At 43.0% G+C, this 22,429-nt stretch overlaps 1 protein-coding gene across 1 annotated transcript in view; it reads right to left on the bottom strand.

Annotated features, from left to right (window-relative positions):
- The window catches only part of cadps2 (Ca++-dependent secretion activator 2), a gene marked incomplete at its 3' end in the record, with an annotated part of 161,750 nt that overhangs the window by 104,727 nt on the left and 34,594 nt on the right, over window positions 1-22,429 (bottom strand). The window contains exons 5-8 of the mRNA XM_083763979.1: window positions 14,861-14,972; window positions 10,944-11,083; window positions 909-975; window positions 278-386 (exon numbers count right to left, since the gene is read on the bottom strand). Coding sequence (XP_083620105.1) covers window positions 278-386; window positions 909-975; window positions 10,944-11,083; window positions 14,861-14,972 — 428 coding nt within the window. The remainder of the gene's footprint in view (window positions 1-277; window positions 387-908; window positions 976-10,943; window positions 11,084-14,860; window positions 14,973-22,429) is intronic.

Raw genomic sequence — 22,429 nt, 5'->3', positions numbered from 1 at the left:
TACCAGTAGAAACTCCCCCAAACTATCAATCAATCAGACCACTACGAGACTAGAAACAAGTTTATTGGTAGGGCTGAGCAATTTGAAAAAAAAAAAAAAAAAAATTGTATAGGGACAATTTTATATACTGTAGGTGTAGGGCTTAAATGGTTAAGAAAACATTGCGCTTCCCCTCTGTTTTTCCTCTTACATATTGAACTGTGAAATGTGAGGTAAATGTTGTGCTGTTGTTGCATGTGAAGGAGAGTCAGAATGGACCAGGGGCTACGTTACATACCGGGCTGTGGGTCACAGTAGTCCACTGTGTACCCCTCCAGCTGCATCAGTTCCTGGGGCTCAGACTTCTTCTCTCGGTAGCTGCACATGGCGAAGGTGTACTGGCTGACCTGAGAAGGAGAGCGGGCTGGGGGGTCACTCACCAACAAGGACTCAAGGGAGCTCGACCTCTCACAACGACAGGGGAAACAATGGGCATAAGAGGGCAATTTCTGCCACATCATTCCTCTTATCGTTGCTGTTGGGCAAGAACCTTCTATCCCCGTATTTTTACTTGTTGTGTTTTTTGGGTAAATTAAGGTCCTGATCATACTACAACGTCGCCTCACAAAAAAAAAGCACCAAAAGTAGCAGATCCAAAAGCTCAATACGCTGTGGGAAGCAACATGTTTTGAGCTTGTAGATATGCTACTTTTGCCGCTTTTGAATATGAATCCTGAAAAGTAACAGTTTTGTACATAATGAGGTTTCGACCTCAACAAAAACATTATGCTTAATATATTGTATAATGTGTTTCCTTCAAAAGGAGCAGTAAGTGATTTCATGGGTAATATATATATATATATAAAAGTGTTTAATACTGTAGCTCTATATTCTGACAGTAAAGTTGGTGGGTTTGGGGAATTTGTTACCTGAACAAGAACGAAATATCTTCTCTTCCAACGTTTCCACACTCGCTGTCCCAATGCATAAAGATACCTGAAAAACACAAGCATTATTCTTTTTTTAATATTGTCGTCAATTTGAGGTTCATTACCACATCTAAGCTCAATATAAAATAAACTCTTAGGAGCCACGTCGTAGAAAAAGAAAGGAAGAAGACACTTTCAAAAATGTAAAAAAAAAGAAAGAAAACAGCAGATGTACAAGCTGTACATGTTGAACATTTGAACAGGCAGCACTTTGTGCCGCACTGTGAGCATGTATACAGTTTCTGCACCTTTTTAATAGCCAACGTATAAAGCATGCAGATAAAGTGGTTCAAAATGTACAATTTAGGCATTTAGCAGACACTCTTAATCCAGGGCGATTTACAGAAAGCAAGAACACCACATGGTAATACATAAAATACATAGTCATCAAGAATCATATAAGCTAAGAACCTATAACATCCGTCTAACAGCTGAATATCTATATAATGCAACTATGCGTATAAACACTACAGAGTCCCCCAGTGTCATCCCTTTGAGAACCATTGGGTCTTAAGTGGCCTCTCAATCAATATTATGGCACACCTCTTGGTGTGTCCAGAAGAGACAAGCGTGGGATGTGGACAAGTGCAAGTGAGGAAAATCAATCAATGCTGAGACCCTTTAAGCCCCTGCTGAATGCCCTGGAAGAAAAGACTGGAGCCAAACGCTATGAATGTGAATGTGAACATGGCCGGGCGCTCAGGAAATCTGGGCCACTCTCTCTAGGACAGGGGTCTTACACAGCCCAAGGAGGAGGACCCCCTTAGCTGAGAGAGAGATGAAGCAGGGACAAGGGACCCCCCACCCCCACCCATTGTAAAAAAGAAAATGTGTTGCAGATTTAAGTTTTTCATAGATTACACTGATAGCTTCATAGCCCTTGTTGGACAGCACTGTCATCAGTGTATGTTGGATTCATGTTAATGTGTCTTTTCTGACATTCAACCACTTAAAACTTAACTGAAAACAATCTCTGGGACCCCAATTTAGACAGTAACAATCTTCAGTGTGTATTTAACTCTCAGAGTGACAGACCCCGTAAAGGGTCCATTTGGACGCCTTATTGAGAAACAGTTATTTTGGGAGTTGACCTGACGCCGATGCTTCAACGGTCTTCTAAATCAGGGGTTCTCAACCCGTGGGTCGCGATCCCTCGTGGGTTCGCCAAAAGAAAACATTAAATCAGCAACTATTTCGTACCAAAAGCCCCCCCCCCAGAATGATATGTATTTAGCCCCAGACCCTTCATCTGAAAATGTTTTGTGCCATGCAGGGATCCCCCCAGAAGAGAGGATTTGGGTTAGTGGCCATGGGTCGCGGCGATACGCGTTGTCTCCGTGTGTGTACAATCACGAAGTATAATGGTGCGTTCACATGGCAGATACAAAAGATACAAAAATACTTAACGCAACACAGCATAGTTGTATCTTTGAATCTGAAGTTGAAACCAGCTCAATTTTTTTGCGGCTTACGCCTTTTATTGTTTTTTTGAAGGGACAGACAGTAGGCTGACAGGAAACGGGAGAGAGATGGGGGAAGACATGCAGTAAAGGCCGTGTCGGGCTCGGGAGTCGAACCCGCGGCACACTGCGACTGGATTACCAGTCGGGTGCCCAAGTATTAATAATAATTCTGTGTGTAGTTTGCATGTTCTCCCCGTGTCCCCTAGGGTAGGTACCCTCACTGCCTCCCCCTGGCCAGCCGGGGCGCCTGATGGAGGGGAAAGGAACTGGTTGGAATAACATGTTCCTTCCACGCGATACGTCTAACCAGGGAAACTCCCCCCTGTCAGGTGTAAAGGAGCAACTTGGACATTCAGGCATGAAGGAAGCATGAGTTCAAGTCCGTTGCTCTCCCCAGGTTGGCGGAGGGTGTGTAGAACCCAGGATCACATTAGATAATTGACACAGGGTTGAAAAATGGGTTAAAAAATCGTGGGATGATTTTTTTTAAATTAAAGTATTAATAATAATAATAATAATAATAATAATAATAATAATAATAATAATAATAATAATAATAATACACTTTATTTATATAGCACCTTTCAAAAGCAAGTTTACAAAGTGCTTCACAACACAAATTTCAACAAATCACAAAAGCATGGAAAACGAACAGACAGAGCACAACCAATTTCAATTTAAAACAAAAATGATCAATCAAATGAGCACAAACATTAGCCAAGCCATCCTATAAAAATGAGTCTAGAGTTTTAAAAGTGCCTAGTGAGGTATAGCCTGTCTACCTTCCAATGGAAGTTGATTCCACAGGTGAGGGGCCCTTATAACAAAAGCTCTAATGCTCTATCACCTTCTGTTCTGAGTCTAGCCGTGGTGGTCACCTTGAGGGTGACGAGGTCGGAAATATAAGCAGGCGCAAGGCCATTCCGTGCTTTAAAGACAAATAATAATGTTTTAAAATCTGATCTAAATGCCACAGGTAGTCCAGAACCGGGGTAATAAGGTCATATTGTTTGGTCCTCGTAAGAACCCTTTATAGCTGCAGTATTTTGGACCAGTTGGAGGTGTTTTATTGCGGTTTGAGGAAGGCTCGAAAATAGGGAATTGCAGTAACCCAGGTGGTTGGTGACGAAGGCGTGGACAGCGGTCTGCATGCAGGGCATCGGAAAAAGAGAGAAAATGATCAGATTTTATAGATACTCCTTAGTTGGAATTTGGCGGATTCAGTGATGTTGGAGAAGTGTTTACTGAAGTTTACGTCAGAGTCAAAAGTTCCTCCAAGGTTTCTGGCCTCCTTGGAGCACTGCGGTAGGGACTCGAGTAGGGAAATGCACTACTGGTTGATCATACATTTATGAAAAAAAAACACAAGTTAAAATATGGAGATAAGAGGATTCTGCCCGACGGCAACGACATTAACATCATATTTGTTGACATTTGTGACGCGTTCTTGTCCTTTCCTGTTAGGCAATTAACCCATATTGGGCGGGAACCCCTTTTGGTGTTAGCATTATGTTATGCTTTAGCTATTGAAAAATAGCAGATTTACAAGCTCATAGCGCGGCACCGAGTGGCGCGCTACGAGCTTGTAGGTCTGCTATTTTAAAGAAATCATGAAAATGTGCCTGAAATCATTGAATATATATTCTTTCAGAGCGAGTTTTTAACTAAAATCTTTGCTTCTGGGGGGGTCCCTGGAACAACATATTTTCAGATGAGGGTCGGCGGCATATTCCAAATAATTTTTGGGGTCCTTGGCATGAAATATTGAGAACCACTGATATAGAAACATGAGGTTTTTCAGAAAAAAAATACATTTTTAAAATTTCGACGTCAGGCCTAAATGGGTTAACAAGGACAAATCGGACGATACACTAGCTGTTGTACAAGACTGTAAACATGCTTCTATGTGCCACATCCATTCAGAGAGGAAGGTGAATGCCAGTTAGTTACACTATCAGTCAGACGGAGTACTAGTCCTGATATGAATTCAAAGGCCTCTTACTGCTGTATAGCAGTGAGTGAGAAGACACACACTCAACAATGAACTAACACTGGCTCCTAGTGGACGTTTGTAACCACTGCATCCATGGGAGCACACTCTCCGTCTCCAATTTGCACTGATTGCGCTAATTATTATTTGTTCTATGATGAGATACGGTGAGGCACTTATGAAGCACTACTGTAATGGACACTTTGTTTTTTACCTATACCATTGTTCTGTATTGCTGATGCTTATTTTTTGCATTTTATTGCTGTAAACAACAGTACTTTTTATTTTCCTCATACCATTTACAGGTAACTCTGTAACCTTTCACTGGTGTGCCGCCATGGGCGACTGAAGTTCCCCCGTCGGATAATTATCTATCTATTAGGGGTGTAACGATATAGTAACTGTATCGAAATATCGATTTTAATATAAGAAATCGAAGTATATCGATATGTAAACAGCCTATCGTATCGTATCCTTTTTTAAATGTAAATAATCAATTTTATCAATACTAAGATACAACATTATGAATAATATACATAATATTGTATTGTCTGGTTCATGTTCCCTGCCTTTTAGTATCGTTGCTTTATATTGCTTTGATCTTTTGACATTGTTCAGCACGTTGGTCAGCCTCGGTAAATGTGCTATAGAAATAAAGTTTGATTTGATTTGATTGCTTTTTCAATCAAATCTGTCAACACTGTCATCGGGAAGGAATCTTGTGTAACTCAAAATTTTGATTTACAAATGCCTTCCAAATCCTAACAATTTCCTGAAAACCTTTGTTGCTATTATTGTACTGTATATCGAGTCGAAACCTCATATCATATCCAAAATGGATGCTCAAATTAAAAAATAAATATATATATATATATATATATCTGGGGCAATGGGCTACAGTCCAAAGTGGCAGCGTTCAAAAAAAGCAATCACTGATATTCGTCTCTGCTCTCCTCCGCTGAATGTTCACCAGATGTTCACCTATTATGAGCCAGAATAGGGACCTATAGGGTTCATGTGGTTAAGATGCTTCTACTAAGTACTGGCAAGGGAGGAGGAAGAGACCAGACAAGAGACAGAATGGAGTCCATTCACCTCACACACATGGGTCCCCCCTTCCAGAAGAGGAGGGAGAGAGCAAGAAGGGGCCATCAAGGGGCCATATGCCATCAAAAGAAACGTCAAAATAGATATCTCTATGGTTGCGAGATCTGGGGACCATTAGCAAACCATGACCTTGAAAAATGGGATAAACACCAAAAACCGAGGCCCTACACACAGAATTCTGCAAATCCATTCTCCGGACCCAGCGAAAAACACTAAATAATGCATGCAGGGCAGAATTAGGACGATACCCACTCATAATCAAAATAAAAAAGAGAGCACTTAAATTATACAACCACCTAAAAGAAAGTGACCCAGATGCACTCCATAACAGCAAAACTCCAGAGACATGCCTTCTGGGCCCCTCAGCCAGCTGACCCTGGAACTCTGTGCACAAACACAAACAGAGCCACGAGATAGAAAACCCATTGGACTAAACCAAATTATAAAACTATCTGACACATGGGAAAGAAGCAACACAACAGCAGAGTAAACTAGAATGCTATCTGGCCCTTAACAGAGAATGCACCGTGGCAGAATACCTGAGCACCGTGACCGACCCAAAACAAAGACAAATCTTAACTAGGTACCGACTCAGTGAGCACAGTCTTGCGCTCGAGAAAGGCCGTCATAGGCAGACCTGTATCCCGAGAGAAGACGGACTATGCATCCACTGCACACAAAATGAAGTGGAAACCGAGCTACACTTCCTAATCATTTGTCCATTGTACCAAGACGTTAGAGACACATACTCCCCACACATATTACAATCACCCACAGAATTTTTTAAAACATGACTAATGACAAAAAAACATATCTGCTGGGCGAACACAACCACCCTAAAGACTAATCATTGTGTGTATTCCTGCACTCTGCATCGAGTGATCTTGATACATAGAAATTGATTAATTGAAGATTCTGACTTTAAAATGTACATAATTTTTGATTTTTGAGAGAGAGAGAGAGAGAGTCAAAGGCAGAGCGGAGAATAGAGCAGGGCACCTTGAACTTGAACAGCTGCTGACTTGAACAGAGGGAACAAAGGCGAGGAAGAGGATGCTAGGAGACGGATGGATAGATGGCGTGAATGAGGAAGAGGAAGTTAACTGAGCCCCCAAAACCCACTATAGTCCACTATAGCCAGAATGTGAACCCAGGCATGTTGAGTACACCAAAGTTAGAAAGGTTGAATATGGTTCCCCAGCATGTAGAAACTGCCGGATGCTAACTTGCAAATGTTGAGCAATTTTCATAACTGGCATAATATGTGACCATAGCATTAACAACCTACAGTATAATGGGGGGGGGGGGGGGGAATACAATTTCATCATGCTTTCAGTAGCATGTGACGTGTCAAACTAGGGGGATTTCATGATGCTGAATCCATTCCAAGCATTAGTTTTGCACAAAAAAAACTCTCCTTGGGCATAGCCAGTGGCAAACAAATGACAGTGGCAGTTTGTGCCATATTATGCCAATTATGAAAATTGCTCAACATTATGCAAGTTAGCATCCGGCAGTTTCTACATGCTGGGGACCCATACTCAACATTTCTAACATAAAACCTTGGTGTACTCAACTACTCAACATGTCCGGGTTCACAATGGGGCTCTAAGGGCTGTCAAGTAGACTACTATGCCTGTGGGGCCATGAGCTAGTGAACTAATACACACCTCCTGGTCAGTGTGTAGACAGGCTGAGAGACGTGACAGTGATGATAGGTGACAAGACTCACTGACATCAGTGAAGAGTGCTGTGGTCTGGTGTTGCTCTGAGATGGCTGAACTCCTGGGTCTGTCTGTCTGTCTGTCTGTCTGTCTGTCTGTCTGCCTGTCTGTCTGCCTGTCTGTCTTCCCTAATCTCGCAAACTGTCTGGCCGATCAGCAGCACATTTATTGTGGGAAATAAAGGTGCGCTCTTTACCCCGTTTTTAGGGGGGGGGGGGCTATATTCAGTGAAAGCTTTCCGCACAGTATGGATGCCGGGGTTTAAGTGGTTAACTTTCGCAAATGACCAGGGCCACTTCTCCTTCCACACAGCACACACACACACACACTTCCTCGATGCTCCCTAGCTCTTTCTGCACGCACGCACGCACACGCACACATTTTGAGCAACTACGGTATTAAAGGCAGTGCTATTAAACACAATGTACAGAACACTTGAGTTGACCTCATAAAGAATGTCTAATTACATTTTCTCTCACTGAGTCCCCCAAATCCCCCTCCTTTTCAAGGACTCAGTCAGATGTGCCTCAGTGTATATAGATATGTTTTATATGCTGGCTTAACTTTGTAAACCTTTACATGGAACAAATAACCCTGATATTCTGCATGTCAATTTATTCAAGGACTTTATTATGCGTCTAAATTTGTTTAAGGTTGCACTTTTGGTACATGTTGGCTATGGTACAGACCAAGTTGTCTCACCTAGGGAGACTATACATAGGTGTCACTTCCTGTGTTTGTAGCATTCAACGCTGATGAAGACTTGAGGGTCAAAACGCCTTCGTTGCTGCTGCTACAGTACCATGCCAACACTTATGAGAATAAAAATAAGTGCCTTAAAACAAGAGTTCCGTGAGTGCTGGTGTTTTCTCTTTTATATATATACCAACTGTACAAGCTCATAATGCATCATGATTTTTTTTTAAAGAATCTTGAATATGGCCCAGGCCGTAGCGTAACGGTCTGGGCACCGGACTGGTGATCCAGTCGCAGTGTGCCGCGGGTTCGACTCCCGGACCCGACACGGCCTTTACTGCATGTCATCCCCCCATCTCTCTCCCGTTTCCTGTCAGCCTACTGTCTGTCCCTTCAAAAATCAATAAAAGGCGTAAGCCGCAAAAAAAAATATCTTTAAGAATCTTGAATATTATTTTGTGCAAAGTTGTGTGTGTGTGTGTGGGTGCGTCTTACTCAAATATTTGCTTATGGCACAAAATAATTCCACGGTCCGCAGCCAAATACATATTCATTTTGGGAGTCCTTGACATGAATACGTTTGAGAACCACTGTTAGAGTATATACCAGGCTTTTCTCCTGTAGATGACAAACACCTGGGAAGGAGGCTATACACCACTCTACTAGCAGGTGAGACCAGGAGCTCGATAACAGATACCCGAAAAAACCCCATAACAAGCTTATTGAGTACCCGTTATCAATGAGCTTTGGGCTTATGAAGCCTGTTATGGAGCATAGTGGCCCATGACGTCATGCTTAAACAATCAAGACATAAGGCAATCAAGAAATTAATGTAATCATTCACACTGGCACAAACATGTCGGTCTAAAAGAGTATGGATGTATACCTGCCAAACAGGGCTGCCCGGGTATACAAAATTACGCTTTTAAAGTGATGAACATATATTAAGCAGTTAACAGTTTTTGTAATATTATTGTATTGGTAAAAAAGGTCAATTGTCTTTTGTCTGTTATAAAAACTGTATTTGAAGGTCCTAACCAGTAAAAAATACTGGTTCTGTTCAGAATTGATTGTCTCCTGTCTTTCCACAAAATAATAGAAACCGGCTCAATAAGCCTGATCGATAAGGTGCTCGTTATCAATAGAATGCGGCTGCTAGACTGCTAACTAACACACAAAGGAGGTCACATATCACTCCTGTGCTGGCAGCCTTGCATTGGCTTCCTATCGACTCCAGAATTCAATTTAAAATTGTATTAATAAATCTCTTCATGGGCTGGGCCCAATTTATTTAAGTGAACTGGTGCACCCCAAGGTGAATATGAGACAACTTAGGTCTTCAGACAAAGGTTTTCTCATTATCCCCGCCACTAAGCTGCCTTAGCTGCGAACCAAACGAGATCGAGCTTTCGAATTTGTTGCACCTACGCTGTGGAATGATTTACCTCTCTGCTTGAGAAACGCTGTGTCTGTTGAGATCTTTAAGAAGCTACTGAAAACGCATTTGTACCGCAAACATTTTGGCTTGCTCCAGTGATTTCTATGTATTGTTTTATCTTATCTATTTCTAGGTACTGTCTTGCTGCTCTGTTTCTTATTTCATTGTTGGTTTATTTTTTATTGAGATGTTCTTGTTTTATTCATTTTATTTTATTGTACAGCACCTTGTAACAACTGTTTTGAAAGGCGCTCTATAAATAAAATTACCTTACCTTACCTTACCAATAAAGATTAACGAGCTCCATCCCTAATGCCAACACTGAATTCCAAGCTTCAGTGATTCATGAAGTTCACCACTAGAGGGAGCTGTCATTCTTCAAATGACTCAGAGTTTGGCAGTGAAGTTCCAGTCAACATCAGACAAACAGTGTTACCATGTCTGCTCATAATTATAAGCAACTATGGATGGGCTTGTTTTTGTTTTTAAGGTCGCTTGTGCTCGTTTCTAAAGTGTATAGTTGTTCATTTGGGCTTGCTTCCTGAAGTTGTTTAAACCAGTGGTTCTAAAATAATTATGTGTATGTCAAGGACCCTATCTGAAAAGATGTCATGGCAGAGACCAGATTTGTGTTTCATAAACATTGAAAATTGCAGATCAACACGCTCACGTTGCGTCACAACGCGACAAGTTGTGAGCTTGTAGATCGTCTATTTTCAAATAGCTGATGTAGGTGTGAAGTGGCCTAGTCGCTTCTTTTGGGTTCATTTTCATTGACCTGGTTGCTTATTCTCTCGCACGATCTGTCAACACTGCAGACTTATAGCGTTGTACAAGCTGGTTGTACAAGTTGTACTTCAGTTCTTGAGAAGAGAAGAGTACAACCCGCCACACTCAATATATGCTTCACCTGTCTGGGCCGGCCTCCCAAAACACTTGATACAGGAACTGGAATGTCTGCAGAGGAGGTGCCGTCACATCATTGGGATACCAACTAACTCCTTCCCCACTCTGGAGGCGAGGAGAGAGGAGGCCACTCTAAGGGAATTCAATGGACTACTGAGAGAAGGGACCAGTCCAATGATCCAGAGCCTGTCTACAAATACAAGTCGCTACACACTACGTACAACCTGTGAGTCACACAAAAAGGCACCAGATGTCGTTCCTCCCGAGGGCGTACAAGCTTTACCAGAAGTATTTTATTTTTTATTTATTTTTAATAGAGCGGTCCTCTTGTGTCTCAAAATGTAAGAAACATCATAATTCATATTGTTATGCAATGATGTTTTTCAAATAAACTTGAACGTGAAGGTTAGAGAAAGAATCCTTATAGGTGCAAGGCTCGATGATGCATAATAGAATGAAAAAAATATATGTCCTTTTTCACATTTTATTTACCTCTGACGGGCAGACAACGTACGCGTTTCGGCCTAGCAGGCCTACCTCAGCGTTGAACGCTCAGGAAGGCCGACTAGGCCGAAACGCGTACGTTGGCTGCTGTGAAAAGGACATATATTGAGTGCTGGCATTTTCTTCATTCTGTACTGCAGTTCTTACCCGCTGTGCTTCATGTTGGGGGGCTTGTCCATGCGGACGGCCAGTTTGATCTTCAGATCGCTGTCCTGGCTGTGCTTGGGGACGACCATCCTGTGGATCTCAGTCTGCTTGGGACCGTTGGTGGTGGGGTTTAGCACCACCTAGAGGAGACAGAGAGACAGACAGGTGGAGATGGAGAAGATGATTAACCACCATTAAAAGATATATATCACTGGGTTCTTTCCAAATGTGCCTGTAAATCTATGAGGAGACCACGAGGGGGAGGTAAATGTATATTCCCATAGTAAGGAGGTGTCATTTCGCTGCCGTTTGTATTTGTTAATGACGTGCTGATGATGTATTATTGTATTAATGCAGATATAGTCCAAAGTCTCAGATCGACAGGTGCATATCCACTCATTACTATTAATTGTCTTGAGTATGATATTTCAAACCTATATCTGCTAAGTACGGCTGTTGTGAGTCTGACGCACACGCGCACGAACACACAGACACAGACAACACGCACATGCATGCGCACACACACACACACACCACACAACATGCGCGGCTATAGCCTCACGTGGCCAGACGCAATCACTGAGGCGAGGGCTCTTCTTTTCTTTTGTTCAGAATGGTCTGGTTTCCAGCCTAATGAGTGGCTGGTTATAGTGCTTGGCAACCACACATAGTAACTGTTAGTTGTCAGACGGAGTGTGCTCGTCTGTCAGACAGCCTGTCCTTCTGCTGTCCCGTCTCATCAGAGTCACCCTGACAATATGTCAGAACGACCCTCTTTCACTGTCTGGGCTGATGACTATGTATCACGTCCGCGCTGTCGGCCAAACCTTGAATTGGTCCAAAGCCGTTCATGTTCAGGTAATGGAAGAACAAGAGGTACCCGTGTTTGTTCACAATGGTCCAATGTACTGTGTAATGTTAGTATTTTAGTGACAAGCTAAAAAAAAGCGTCTGGCTTATTAGCCAGGCTAGTAGTAATGTGGTATACCACTTGTAAAAGTGGTATACCACTTTTACAAACTAAGTGTCATGCAGCCATTCCAGCCAGCCATCTCAAAAAGGCCATCTTCTGAGGGTGGGCTGTATAGGGGCCAGCCTGTGGTTATGTGCTCGGCAGTCTGTTCAGGCTCGCATGCCGCACTGTCAGACAGGCCCCACTTAGATATACATATGGTGGTTCAGTATAAGGTCAATAGATGGCGTGGTTTACCACTTTTTCAAAACGGTATACCACTTATGCTATCACAATAAGTAATACTGTAATGAGTGTAATAGGTGCAATAGTGTAATAAGTGTAATAGTGTAATAAGGGTAATAGTGTAAATAGTGTAATAACTACAATAGCGTAAAATGGCTCTTCTGATAATAAAGGTTGCCTATACCCCTGAGTTAACAATGGAGATTGTTAGCTCTTCTTCAGTTTCTGCAGAAATCATTTTACAAGCTTTTGAGATTGTCAATCTGCTACTTTTGCCGATGTGAATTTGAATCCTGAAAAGTAACAGTTGTGGACACACTGTAGGTTTATGAGCAGGGTTGTCCCGATCGGAACGGGTGATCGGAAATCGGGGCCGATGACGTCATTTTCAAATGATCAGAATCGGAACGGGAGCCAAAAAATATACATTATATCCATATCATGATATTAGACTGGACATTGTCTGTGATTTTGTGATATTGGATATTAGTAATATGGCATAAGTGTTCTATAAAATATGTATCAGATCGGGAAAAACGGTATCGGCAGATCGGGAGCAAAACAATTTGATCGGGACATCCCTTTATGAGGTTTCAACTTTACGCCCGACAGAGACAATATAGAACCTAAGGTTGCACAGACAAAGCTCTGTTATAAAAGTAAAGTACGCCCTGTGGTGGATGAGTGCAGTAAGAGATAGAGATTACTGTTTATTGTTTTCCAGTGTCTCACAGGAGAGATCTGTTGCAGCAACAGTGGACCAACAAGGGAGAGATAAGGATAGGGCATTCATTAAATCGACTTCATTAACATAAGTCGATTCAAATTAGGTCGAAAGTCAAAAGTCGAAAGTCAAAAGTAAAGAAAAAAATAGAAATCATTTGTTTTCACCACGTTATTTTTGCTCTGTGTGCGTGTGTGTACAGAATTCAAACTGTAGGATTGGTTATTGTCACGGACATAAGTCATTCTTTCCATTTGCATCGGAGTTCAGCCACAGCCTTAATTAACAACCTGCAGCTGTGTTCTCCTTTGATGTGCGCTCTCAGCGTGTCCCACTAATTGACCGGCTGAAGTTGAACTGCGCTGACTTTATCCCTCCCTCCGCACCGACGCATGAATCTCTCCGTCTCTGGTCAGTGCGGGTTCTTTGCATGGCTCAGAAAAGACGACGCTTGAGGATGTTATGCTTGGAGTTGTGCTTGGAGGAGGAGAAGGTAATGTTCACGTCGTGAACGTGGAAGCTAATAGCAGATTGTATTCTGATGATGTGCCAAACTGCTTCTGGCTGCAATCCTACTAGAAATGCGCCACGTCTCTGCGTGCGTGTATGGTTGTAATGCACGTAACTCGAGAACCGTTTGCCCCACCGACTTCATATTCGACACACGCGTTCCACACCCCCGCATGGAGTGCAGTGCACGGTATCGAGTCGGGCGGGTCCACGGTTCTCCAGAACCACCACAAAAGGCTCTGCTCAGGCTCTGCCAGTGGGAATCCCCTCAGTGGGAATCCCCTCACCTGTGCAATTTCCAGCCTCATGCCTCAGCCAATTGATTGCCATGGCAACAGCACACCTGACAATTGATTAGCCTACTTAACCAGTCCACTTGACAACGGGTATTATTAGGTTCCCAAGTTGCATCATTCTCATAGGCCGGTAGCCGACGGCCACGTACAGGTCTAGTAATGTTAATTACTCGTATGACCTATGTCTTCTATTGTGTTCTGAAGGTACACAACACGGTATTTTGTATTGTGTTCATATGGCTGGAGCGAGCCAGTGTGCTGCGCCGTGCTCAGTGTGCTGTGCCAATTATGCCTCGTCTCAGTCTGCTGCGTTCTCCTTTCTGGTCTATGTGCCAGTGTGTGCAGGTGTGCATTTAGTGTTTGCTATTAAATGTGTGTAGCCCCCCCACCCCCGTCTGAAAACGATGCATCGACTCAACTTTGACTTTACTGGCTGTCAAGTCGACTGGGAAAAATCTCAACTCGTTAATGCCCTAGTGTGTGGTTTATTGTTTTCCAGTGTCTCACAGGAGAGATTGAATATGTTGCAGCAACAGAGGACCAACGAGGGAGAGATAAGGGAAAGAGGGATATGGGCTCGCCGGTTTCGATAGCAACTGAAACCAATAAAAAGTCACGGCTAAAGCAAAGCAATGATCACATTTGACCAGGGTTTGTGTGTCCCTTGGTGTGCCACGGATATCAATGAAGACAGAGTGAGTTTAATGTTTGTTTGCCTCTACATCCAATTACAGTGTAAGTAGTTCAAACTAAAGAAAGTAACCAGTGGCTACTCTTGTGTATCATGTGCTGATACAATGTCTTTTATTACAGTCTTTTATTGTGTGCATTAGAGATGTCCCGATCACGTTTATTTTGCTCCCGATCCAATTCCGATCATTTGAAAAGGACGTGATCGGCCCCTGACCGTCCTAAAGCCGCTCTTCGGTGCTACCGAAAATTTCTGACGAGCCAAAATCATTTCAGCACTACAGCGCCGAAACAGCGGTAAAATAGGAGTATGAATCGGCCCTATAAGCTCTCAATGTATTGCCTCGTCGCTTAAGGGCGTCTGCTAAATATTCGAAATCCTAACTTTTTTTCCCTGGTTACTGTTCACCCCTGGGTGTTTGATCAGTACTTGATATGAGTGCTATGCGTGTGTGTGTGTGTGTGTGTGTGTGTGTGTGTGTGTGTGTCTCTCTCTCACCCTGCCCAGCTCCTTGTCCTCCAAGGCCAGAACCCCTGTGCTCTCGGTGAACAGCTTCACTTTGACGCAGGGCAGTGCGTGTGTGGTGGTGAAGTCCCCCTGGGTCCCCCATCTGCAAAGGAAGAAAGACAGACACAATGTTCTGCTTTAATACACACTGACAGGCTGCCCACACAACCGACTGTTCACATAACCATCAATGTCGGGCAGAGCTTGCAGATCTGCATTTTTTTATTTTACTTTCTTGTAACAAATTAACTGCTCCTGACGGAAGGTTCCGCCAGTTGGAATCCAACCGGCAACTGCTTCTGGCGTAACGTTCCGTCTGATAAGCTTTACTTTTGATATCAAACCAGATCGTTTGATTTTTTTTCTTTTTTTTTTGCTTGGCCTTTCTTTAGTGATCCTAGACCGCAATCCGGTTGCGCAATGAAGGATGGCTTCATTTTAGCTCGCTAGCATTGACGCTATTTATTTAGCATCAAAGATGGCCGCCCAAACAGGATGTGAATCCAGCGTGTGTCACACTGCAAACGGCTCCGCAGTTGGTTTGGAATAATCTTGAAAAAAAGGTTTTTACTCTTATGGAGTTCCCTGGCACAAACTTTTTTCAGATGGGGGGGGGGGGGGGGGGGTCCGTGGGCCAAATACATATCAATTTGGGGGTCCTTGACATGGAAATGTTTTGAGAACCACATCTTCAGAGAACCAGATTGGGCGAGCTTGAACCTTAAAGCTCAATTAGTGCCCAGAAAAGATGTCATAGTTCTTCTGGCATAACATTTCTGTGTGATCGTAACCTGATCCAACCATCTGAGAGGCCTCCGTACGCGTGTGGTGAATGTTCTCCCATCTGCTGCTCTGGGCTCATTCTAGAATCTAACTCATTCCAAGAGCAAACAAGAAAACCCTTGAAACTGAAAGAATGTTTCACTGTCAGGCAGAAACCATGTATGTCCAAAAATTAATGATCAACAAACTGAATTGCCTCATTCATATCACTCACACACACACACACACACACACACACACACACACTCACACACACACACACACACACACACACACACACACACACACACACACACACACACACACACACACACACACACACACACACACCCACCAACCTTCCTACCGTCAATATCTGTGTGGACGCTGCTTTATCATGGAGTGCATATAATAGATCAAATCTATAGCAAAGTATACGGTACAACGATGCATTTACTTAGTCAGAAGAATAGCTATTGTTTTACCAATCAATAGTACAGTGTTATGAAGTATGGATTCAGTGCATTGTGCAGTCTGTTCTTGACCAATTTGGCCACAGACCCCCATCTGAAAAGGTTTTGGGCCAGAAGGGACGTATAATGGATACAACATGGTTAACGCATTTAGACACAAGAACAGATTCTACACATGTCTGTGTTCTCTGAAAACCCCATGTTTCTATGTCAGTGGTGCTCTTTTTCATGTCAAGAACCCCCAGAATTATCTGTATTTGGCCGCGGACCCCCATCTGAAAATAATTATGTTCCAGCAACCCCCCAGAAGCAAAGATTGGAGTTAAAAATGTTTGCTCTGAAAGAATATGTATTAAAAGATTTGCGCCACATTTTCACGATTTTTCAAAAAATAGCAGATCTACAAGCTCGTAGCGCGGCACTCCACGCTATGAGCTTGTAGATCTGGTATTTTTCAATAGCTAAGGTACTGTATAACAGAATGCTTACAACACCAAAAGGGGTTCCTGCCCAGAATGGGTTAAGACGATTGTGATGCTATTAACTATACTTTTGCTGGGGACCCCCTGCAACCCCCTTCAAGGACCTGTGGGGGTCCCCGGGCCAAACCTTGAGAACCACTGTGCTAAATGTCTCACTGTTGCCGGGCAGAAAACCTGTTGCCTCTGCATCTTCACATTAGTAGTGAAAATAACAGATCTATACAAGCTCGTAGGGCATCGCATCACGACAGCTCAAATTCAAAGGAACAGATCTGCAAGCTCGAAATGTGTCAAGCACTGTATATGATCAAGTATAGGGCATTCAATTATTAAAAAACACAAAGAGTTTAAATATGGAGATAAGAGGTCCCGACAGCAACCATAATTATACTAAAAGATAGTTGTTGTCTCTGGCAGCAGGTGCAGTATGTCCTCCTCCGCCCCCGCTGATATTTTATTGGGAAGAATATATTTTTTGTCATCAAACTGAGGTTTTATTTAGATTCCCACAATGTGGGACTGAACAGACTGCTCAATCTGACACAGTGCAACCTCTTAAATTCTGTATATTTGTTGTTGGGTGCATACTGTGCATATGGAGGAAATGGAAATAAGCTGCTATAGCTTCATTGTGTGTTTATCCTTTTGATAATGGTGGGGCATACAGTATGCACTATGCACACTTACTATTATGACAACAGGTGCGTCAGCGACGAAGCAGCAGACTGCAGACATGTAGAGCGGGAGGGAGAACCCGCACACTCACTTGCTGCTTCAACAGCTTTTTATTTAATGTCAAATGCAACATTTCGGTCTTTCGACCTTCAGACATGCCTGAGGAAGGACGAAAGACATGCATTTGACATTAAATAAATAAAAATCTTGAACCAGCAAGTGACAGTGTGCAGGTCTCCCTCCCTCTCTATAAATCTGACTGATACTAAAGTGGAGCAGTATGATCGGTCAGGGCATAATGAACGATTAAATAAACAGAATCCGAGTGTGACAAATCTATTTTAACCCATTTAGGCCTGACCTCAAAATTTAAAAAAAATCTTCTAAATCCTCCAGTTTTCTGAAATAAATATTTTCTAGATTTTTCAAAAATAGCAGATCTGCTGCTATTTTTCAATAGCTAAATTATAACAATGTTTAAAACACCAAAAGGGGTTCCCGCCCAAAATGTGTTAACTTGTAGTTGAGTACTATTTCACCAGGAGGATCTATACTTTGAGTCAAGTACTGTGATTAAGTACTTTATCCACCACTTATTTCAATATAACCCTCCTAACCCAATAAGGCAATTACAAAGCAAACACTTTGTTTACCCTGCTTCTCCGTGATTAGTTCCGACTATTGATTTGTCAATGATCTGATGAATCACTACGGATACAAATGTTGTCTTAATTGGAAATAAAGACCTTTGAAATAACTAAAGTGAAATAATTGAACCCTTTCCCCCCTCTAATAGAACTGTGCAACTGCATGCAGAACTAAAAGGTAATAAATATAATATGTCTTCAAGTGTGAGTGTGTGATTAAGTTCCACCAACACTTCTCCGTCTGTTGTGTGTGGGTTCTACCGTATACATTATTTGGGACTGTACGTCACCTTATGTAGTCTGTGTCTTTTTCTTACATACATGCAGTAGATTCACAATCACATACAAAAGGGACCCCCCTCAGTTGTCGGGCAACACCAATACCAAGTGTGACCGGGGTGCGTACGCTTTTCCGACATATCAATAGTCGGACATGTGGAAAACTACCGGATTAAGGTTGGTGGACATGCGTTAAGATTGGCGAACATGCAAGCTGCTCCATGCTTGCGGTTATGGTTTGAGGTAGGTTGTCGTTGTCGGACCAATGACTTAGTACAGCACCTGTGTGACCAGTTTCCAAGGTAACATATTGTGCACATACTGTAGGTAGATTCCTAGCAGCTGACAGAGGCAATTTACCTCTAATTAATTTAGAAGACTGGGAAGCTGTACTGTGATCTAACCGGCACAGATGGACACATCATCGAACATAGGTTCAGGGACATTAAAATAACCTAGAGAAACGGTGTGGATTGCCTGCCACCTCCCTCAGCTGGCCTCCCTTCCCCAAGAAATAGAACTTCAATCCCCTATACAGTACTGCACACACTGTATAATCCATGAAACAGTGAGTCTCAAGGATCCCCTAGGTCAGGGGTTCTCATCCCCTAGGTCAGGGGTTCTCATCCCCTAGGTCAGGGGTTCTCATCCCATAGGTCAGGGGTTCTCATTACAATTTTGAGGTATGTGTACCTTACTTGAGTATTTCCAATTATTTTACTTCTATTCTACTACATCTCAGAGCCAACATTTTTACTTTTACATCACTTACTCTTCATGTGACCACCGCGCTCTGACTGTAGGTGCGCTACCCGTACTTTTACATCACTACAATTATTTGAAAACTTAAGGTTATTAGTTACTTTGAAGATTTAAAATTTGATTAAAAAACTTACATTAACCACTTCAACCCTATACATTTCGGCCATTTGAAAATAGCCAATCTACAAGCTCTTGTAGATGGGCAATTTTCAATAGATATTCTACACATTTTGAACTATTATGAATACTTAGTTCTTTAATTACATTTTGATGCCGATACTTTTGTACTTTTACTCAAGTACATTTTCAATTCCGCACTTTTACTTGTAACAAAGTATAGTTCTAAATTGCAGTATTGGTACTTTTACTTAAGTAAAACAATTGAGTACTTTTTCCACCACTGCCTCCCTAACACTCTCTGCACGTCCCTCTGGTCATCAGTTCAAACAGCCGTGGTCTATCTGTGATGATTAGGGGAGCACCAGAGCAGCTGCAGGCGGTTCGTCCACTAACGAGCTTGACCTTTTTTCCGCAGAGGATACCTAATGGAAAGCAGGAGGCTCCCACCACTGGAACACAGAGCCATACGTGCTCATGGACTTCACTTGTGCCCATCTTTAATTACTATTATTATTATTAGTAGTATTACCCTTATTAGTATTAGCCTTATTATTATTACTAGCCCTTACCCGTTCTGAATATTATGAACACCAAATTATGTAAAGTGTGGGTAATGCGATGTAATAGATCACGTTACTGATTGGGAGGGAGTTGTCCTGTTGCGTGTTCAGGCGGTGGTGGGGATGTGTAGCTGTCGATCGAAACGCGATGGATGGTCCAACTTGTACGGCAGTTGTTTTAGCCAAGCGTTGTTGTTTGGCGTGTGGCGTAAGATAGCCGAGGGATGTTTTCGGTGGTGGTATCCACTTTCCAATCCACTTTATTTATAAAGCACATTTTACAACTCAAGAGTTTACAAAGTGCTGTACAGAAGAATAAAACTAAATACACTGTAACTAAACACAGAGAACAACAGCAAACATACGAAAAATACAAAACGGATACAAAACAATGGACCATGGAAACTCAACGGGGGTTACAAGCCAAGGTGTAGAGGTGGGTATTTAGGTGGGATTTAAAGGTCTCAATGGAGGGTGGTAGGAAGAAGTGTCCGTCTCTGTGTTGTTGCGGACGGGGATGGAATGTTGTGTGTGTGTGTCTCTCTCACAGCGTGGGGCTGGAGGTGCGGTCACAGGGGAGGTGCGGTCCCAGTGGTGGGGACGGCAAAGGGGATGTTGCACGGAAAACTGTCCCAATATAAATCAGTGCCCGTCCCAAAAACTGTGTGCAAATATTAATCTGTTGCCGTCCCAACATGCATTTCAGTGGTGACACTGGTGACACGTGATTTGTTTTGTTTTTTGACGCAAATTAATGTAATTAAGATGATTGTTAGAATGTTTGGCATGTGTAATGCGGGGCAGATTGAGGTTGAGGCTGCCTGGCGCTAGGTTCCATGAGGATGTCCGTGCGTTGTGGCATTGTGAGGAGGCGCTCTAGGCGAGCAGCTGTCTTGCTCTATGCTAGGGAAGGGACAGACTGACAGACAGCGGTTCTTGAATTTAATAATGATGATCATCATCATCATCATCACATCTACTCGGGAAGTATGCAAGTTGTGAATGCCTGCCCTCCCGTTTTATGCAATACGACTTGTATCAGTTGTTGTATTAGCATATTTCCGTCGCCTGGTTGGTTTACATTCTCAGTGTTTTTTTTTTTAAGATATTTTTTTTGCGGCTTACGCCTTTTATTGATTTTTGAAGGGACAGACAGTAGGCTGACAGGAAACGGGAGAGAGATGGGGGGATGACATGCAGTAAAGGCCGTGTCGGGTCCGGGAGTCGAACCCGCGGCACACTGCGACTGGATTACCAGTCCGGTGCCCAGACCGTTACGCTACGGCCTGGGCCACATTCTCAGTGTTGATGAATGCAAGATCCACACTGAGAAGAGAAGACCTGTGTGTGAGTGTGGGAGGGATTTGAGAGTCTTACTGTCCAGGAGCAACAGATGGTTCATGGTCAAAGCTGCTCGTATACATGGACTTGAGGATGGGGACAGAGTGGAAGCCTTTTGGGGCTGGAAGATTTTTGCCTTATGCTCTGTCCTCACTGAATTTATCTTCCCCCCTCTCCTTCTCTCTCTCTTACTATATCCCTATAAGCATCTATATATACACACACCGGTATGTCACTCTCTCTCTCTATTTTATCTCCCTCTGTCTCTACTTATGTGTATATCAAGGTGATATTTTGTCTTCTCCCTTTTTTCTCCCTAATTTAGTCTTCATGCCAGTTGATTCTTCCCCACACACATTTCTGTGTCCTATACTGACTCACCTGCCAGTATTTTGGGGTTCCTTGACAAAAAACAAGATGTGAGAACCACCAGGGTAGACGTATGCACCGGATGCACCGTTGTGCAAATTCAAACGCCTACACTCCACTGTGGTGGCCAGGGACTTTACAACTGCACCACTCGTGCGTTCTGTACTGTAAGCCAGACGTTACCAACCACTGGTACAGTATGTGTACTGGTCGCGGTATAGGCGGGCACATTTGCCACTGGTATACGCAAGAAGGGACCGGCCATGAACCTATAACCTATGATGCATCACCAGGATTTTCCAAACAGCGGTGGAAAGTTGACTCGGAGTCGTCAGTGAAGTCACTGACATCTGTCGAATCCTTGGTATTTTTACCATTCACGTGTGTTGAGCGAGCAGCACCGCATCCCCCCCCCACACATAATATTGTAATAACTGTCAGCCGTTCCGTGGTAATAGAAAGGTTAGGAACCCTATAGGCTACCTACAAGCACATCTTGCCGGTGTAATCCCCTCCATCGTGTGTAAGAGAAACACCCATATCACTTGTCCATAATTATATGGGCAACGGGACTAGTAAACAACACTTCATCGGCCACGGTCCCTTTGATTTATGCAACACTTCATGTTAAATGTATCCTCTACATCTGTCGGCTGTGGAGTGGACTCCTTCTGGAGCCGGTTATTTTTAAAACAGTATTTATATGTATGTGCTTGGTGTGGATGACCTTTAGCTCTTCTCCACTCAAGCGCGCACACACACACACACACACACACACACACACACACACACACACACACACACACACACACACACACACACACACACACACACACACACACACACACACACACACACACACACACACACACACACACACACACACACACACACACACACACACACACACACACACACTCCCTTGTCTGGGTCTCTCCAGTTCGCAGCAGGTGTTAACTTGTTAAAAATGACAGTGTTGTAGCGCTTTGACAAAAAGTCATTCAAAAATCATTGTGCTTCCTCTTCCATCTCTCCCTGGTCACTAGGGAGGGCCTGGTGTGATTTGGACCAGTGCGATTTGTTGTGACCT

The sequence above is a fragment of the Protomyctophum parallelum genome (assembly GCF_964188405.1).
Source record: "Protomyctophum parallelum genome assembly, chromosome: 4".
In the NCBI taxonomy this organism is placed as follows: Eukaryota; Metazoa; Chordata; class Actinopteri; order Myctophiformes; family Myctophidae; genus Protomyctophum; species Protomyctophum parallelum.
Note: the sequence above shows the minus strand (reverse complement) of the source record. Positions and strands in the feature narration are given on the sequence as shown.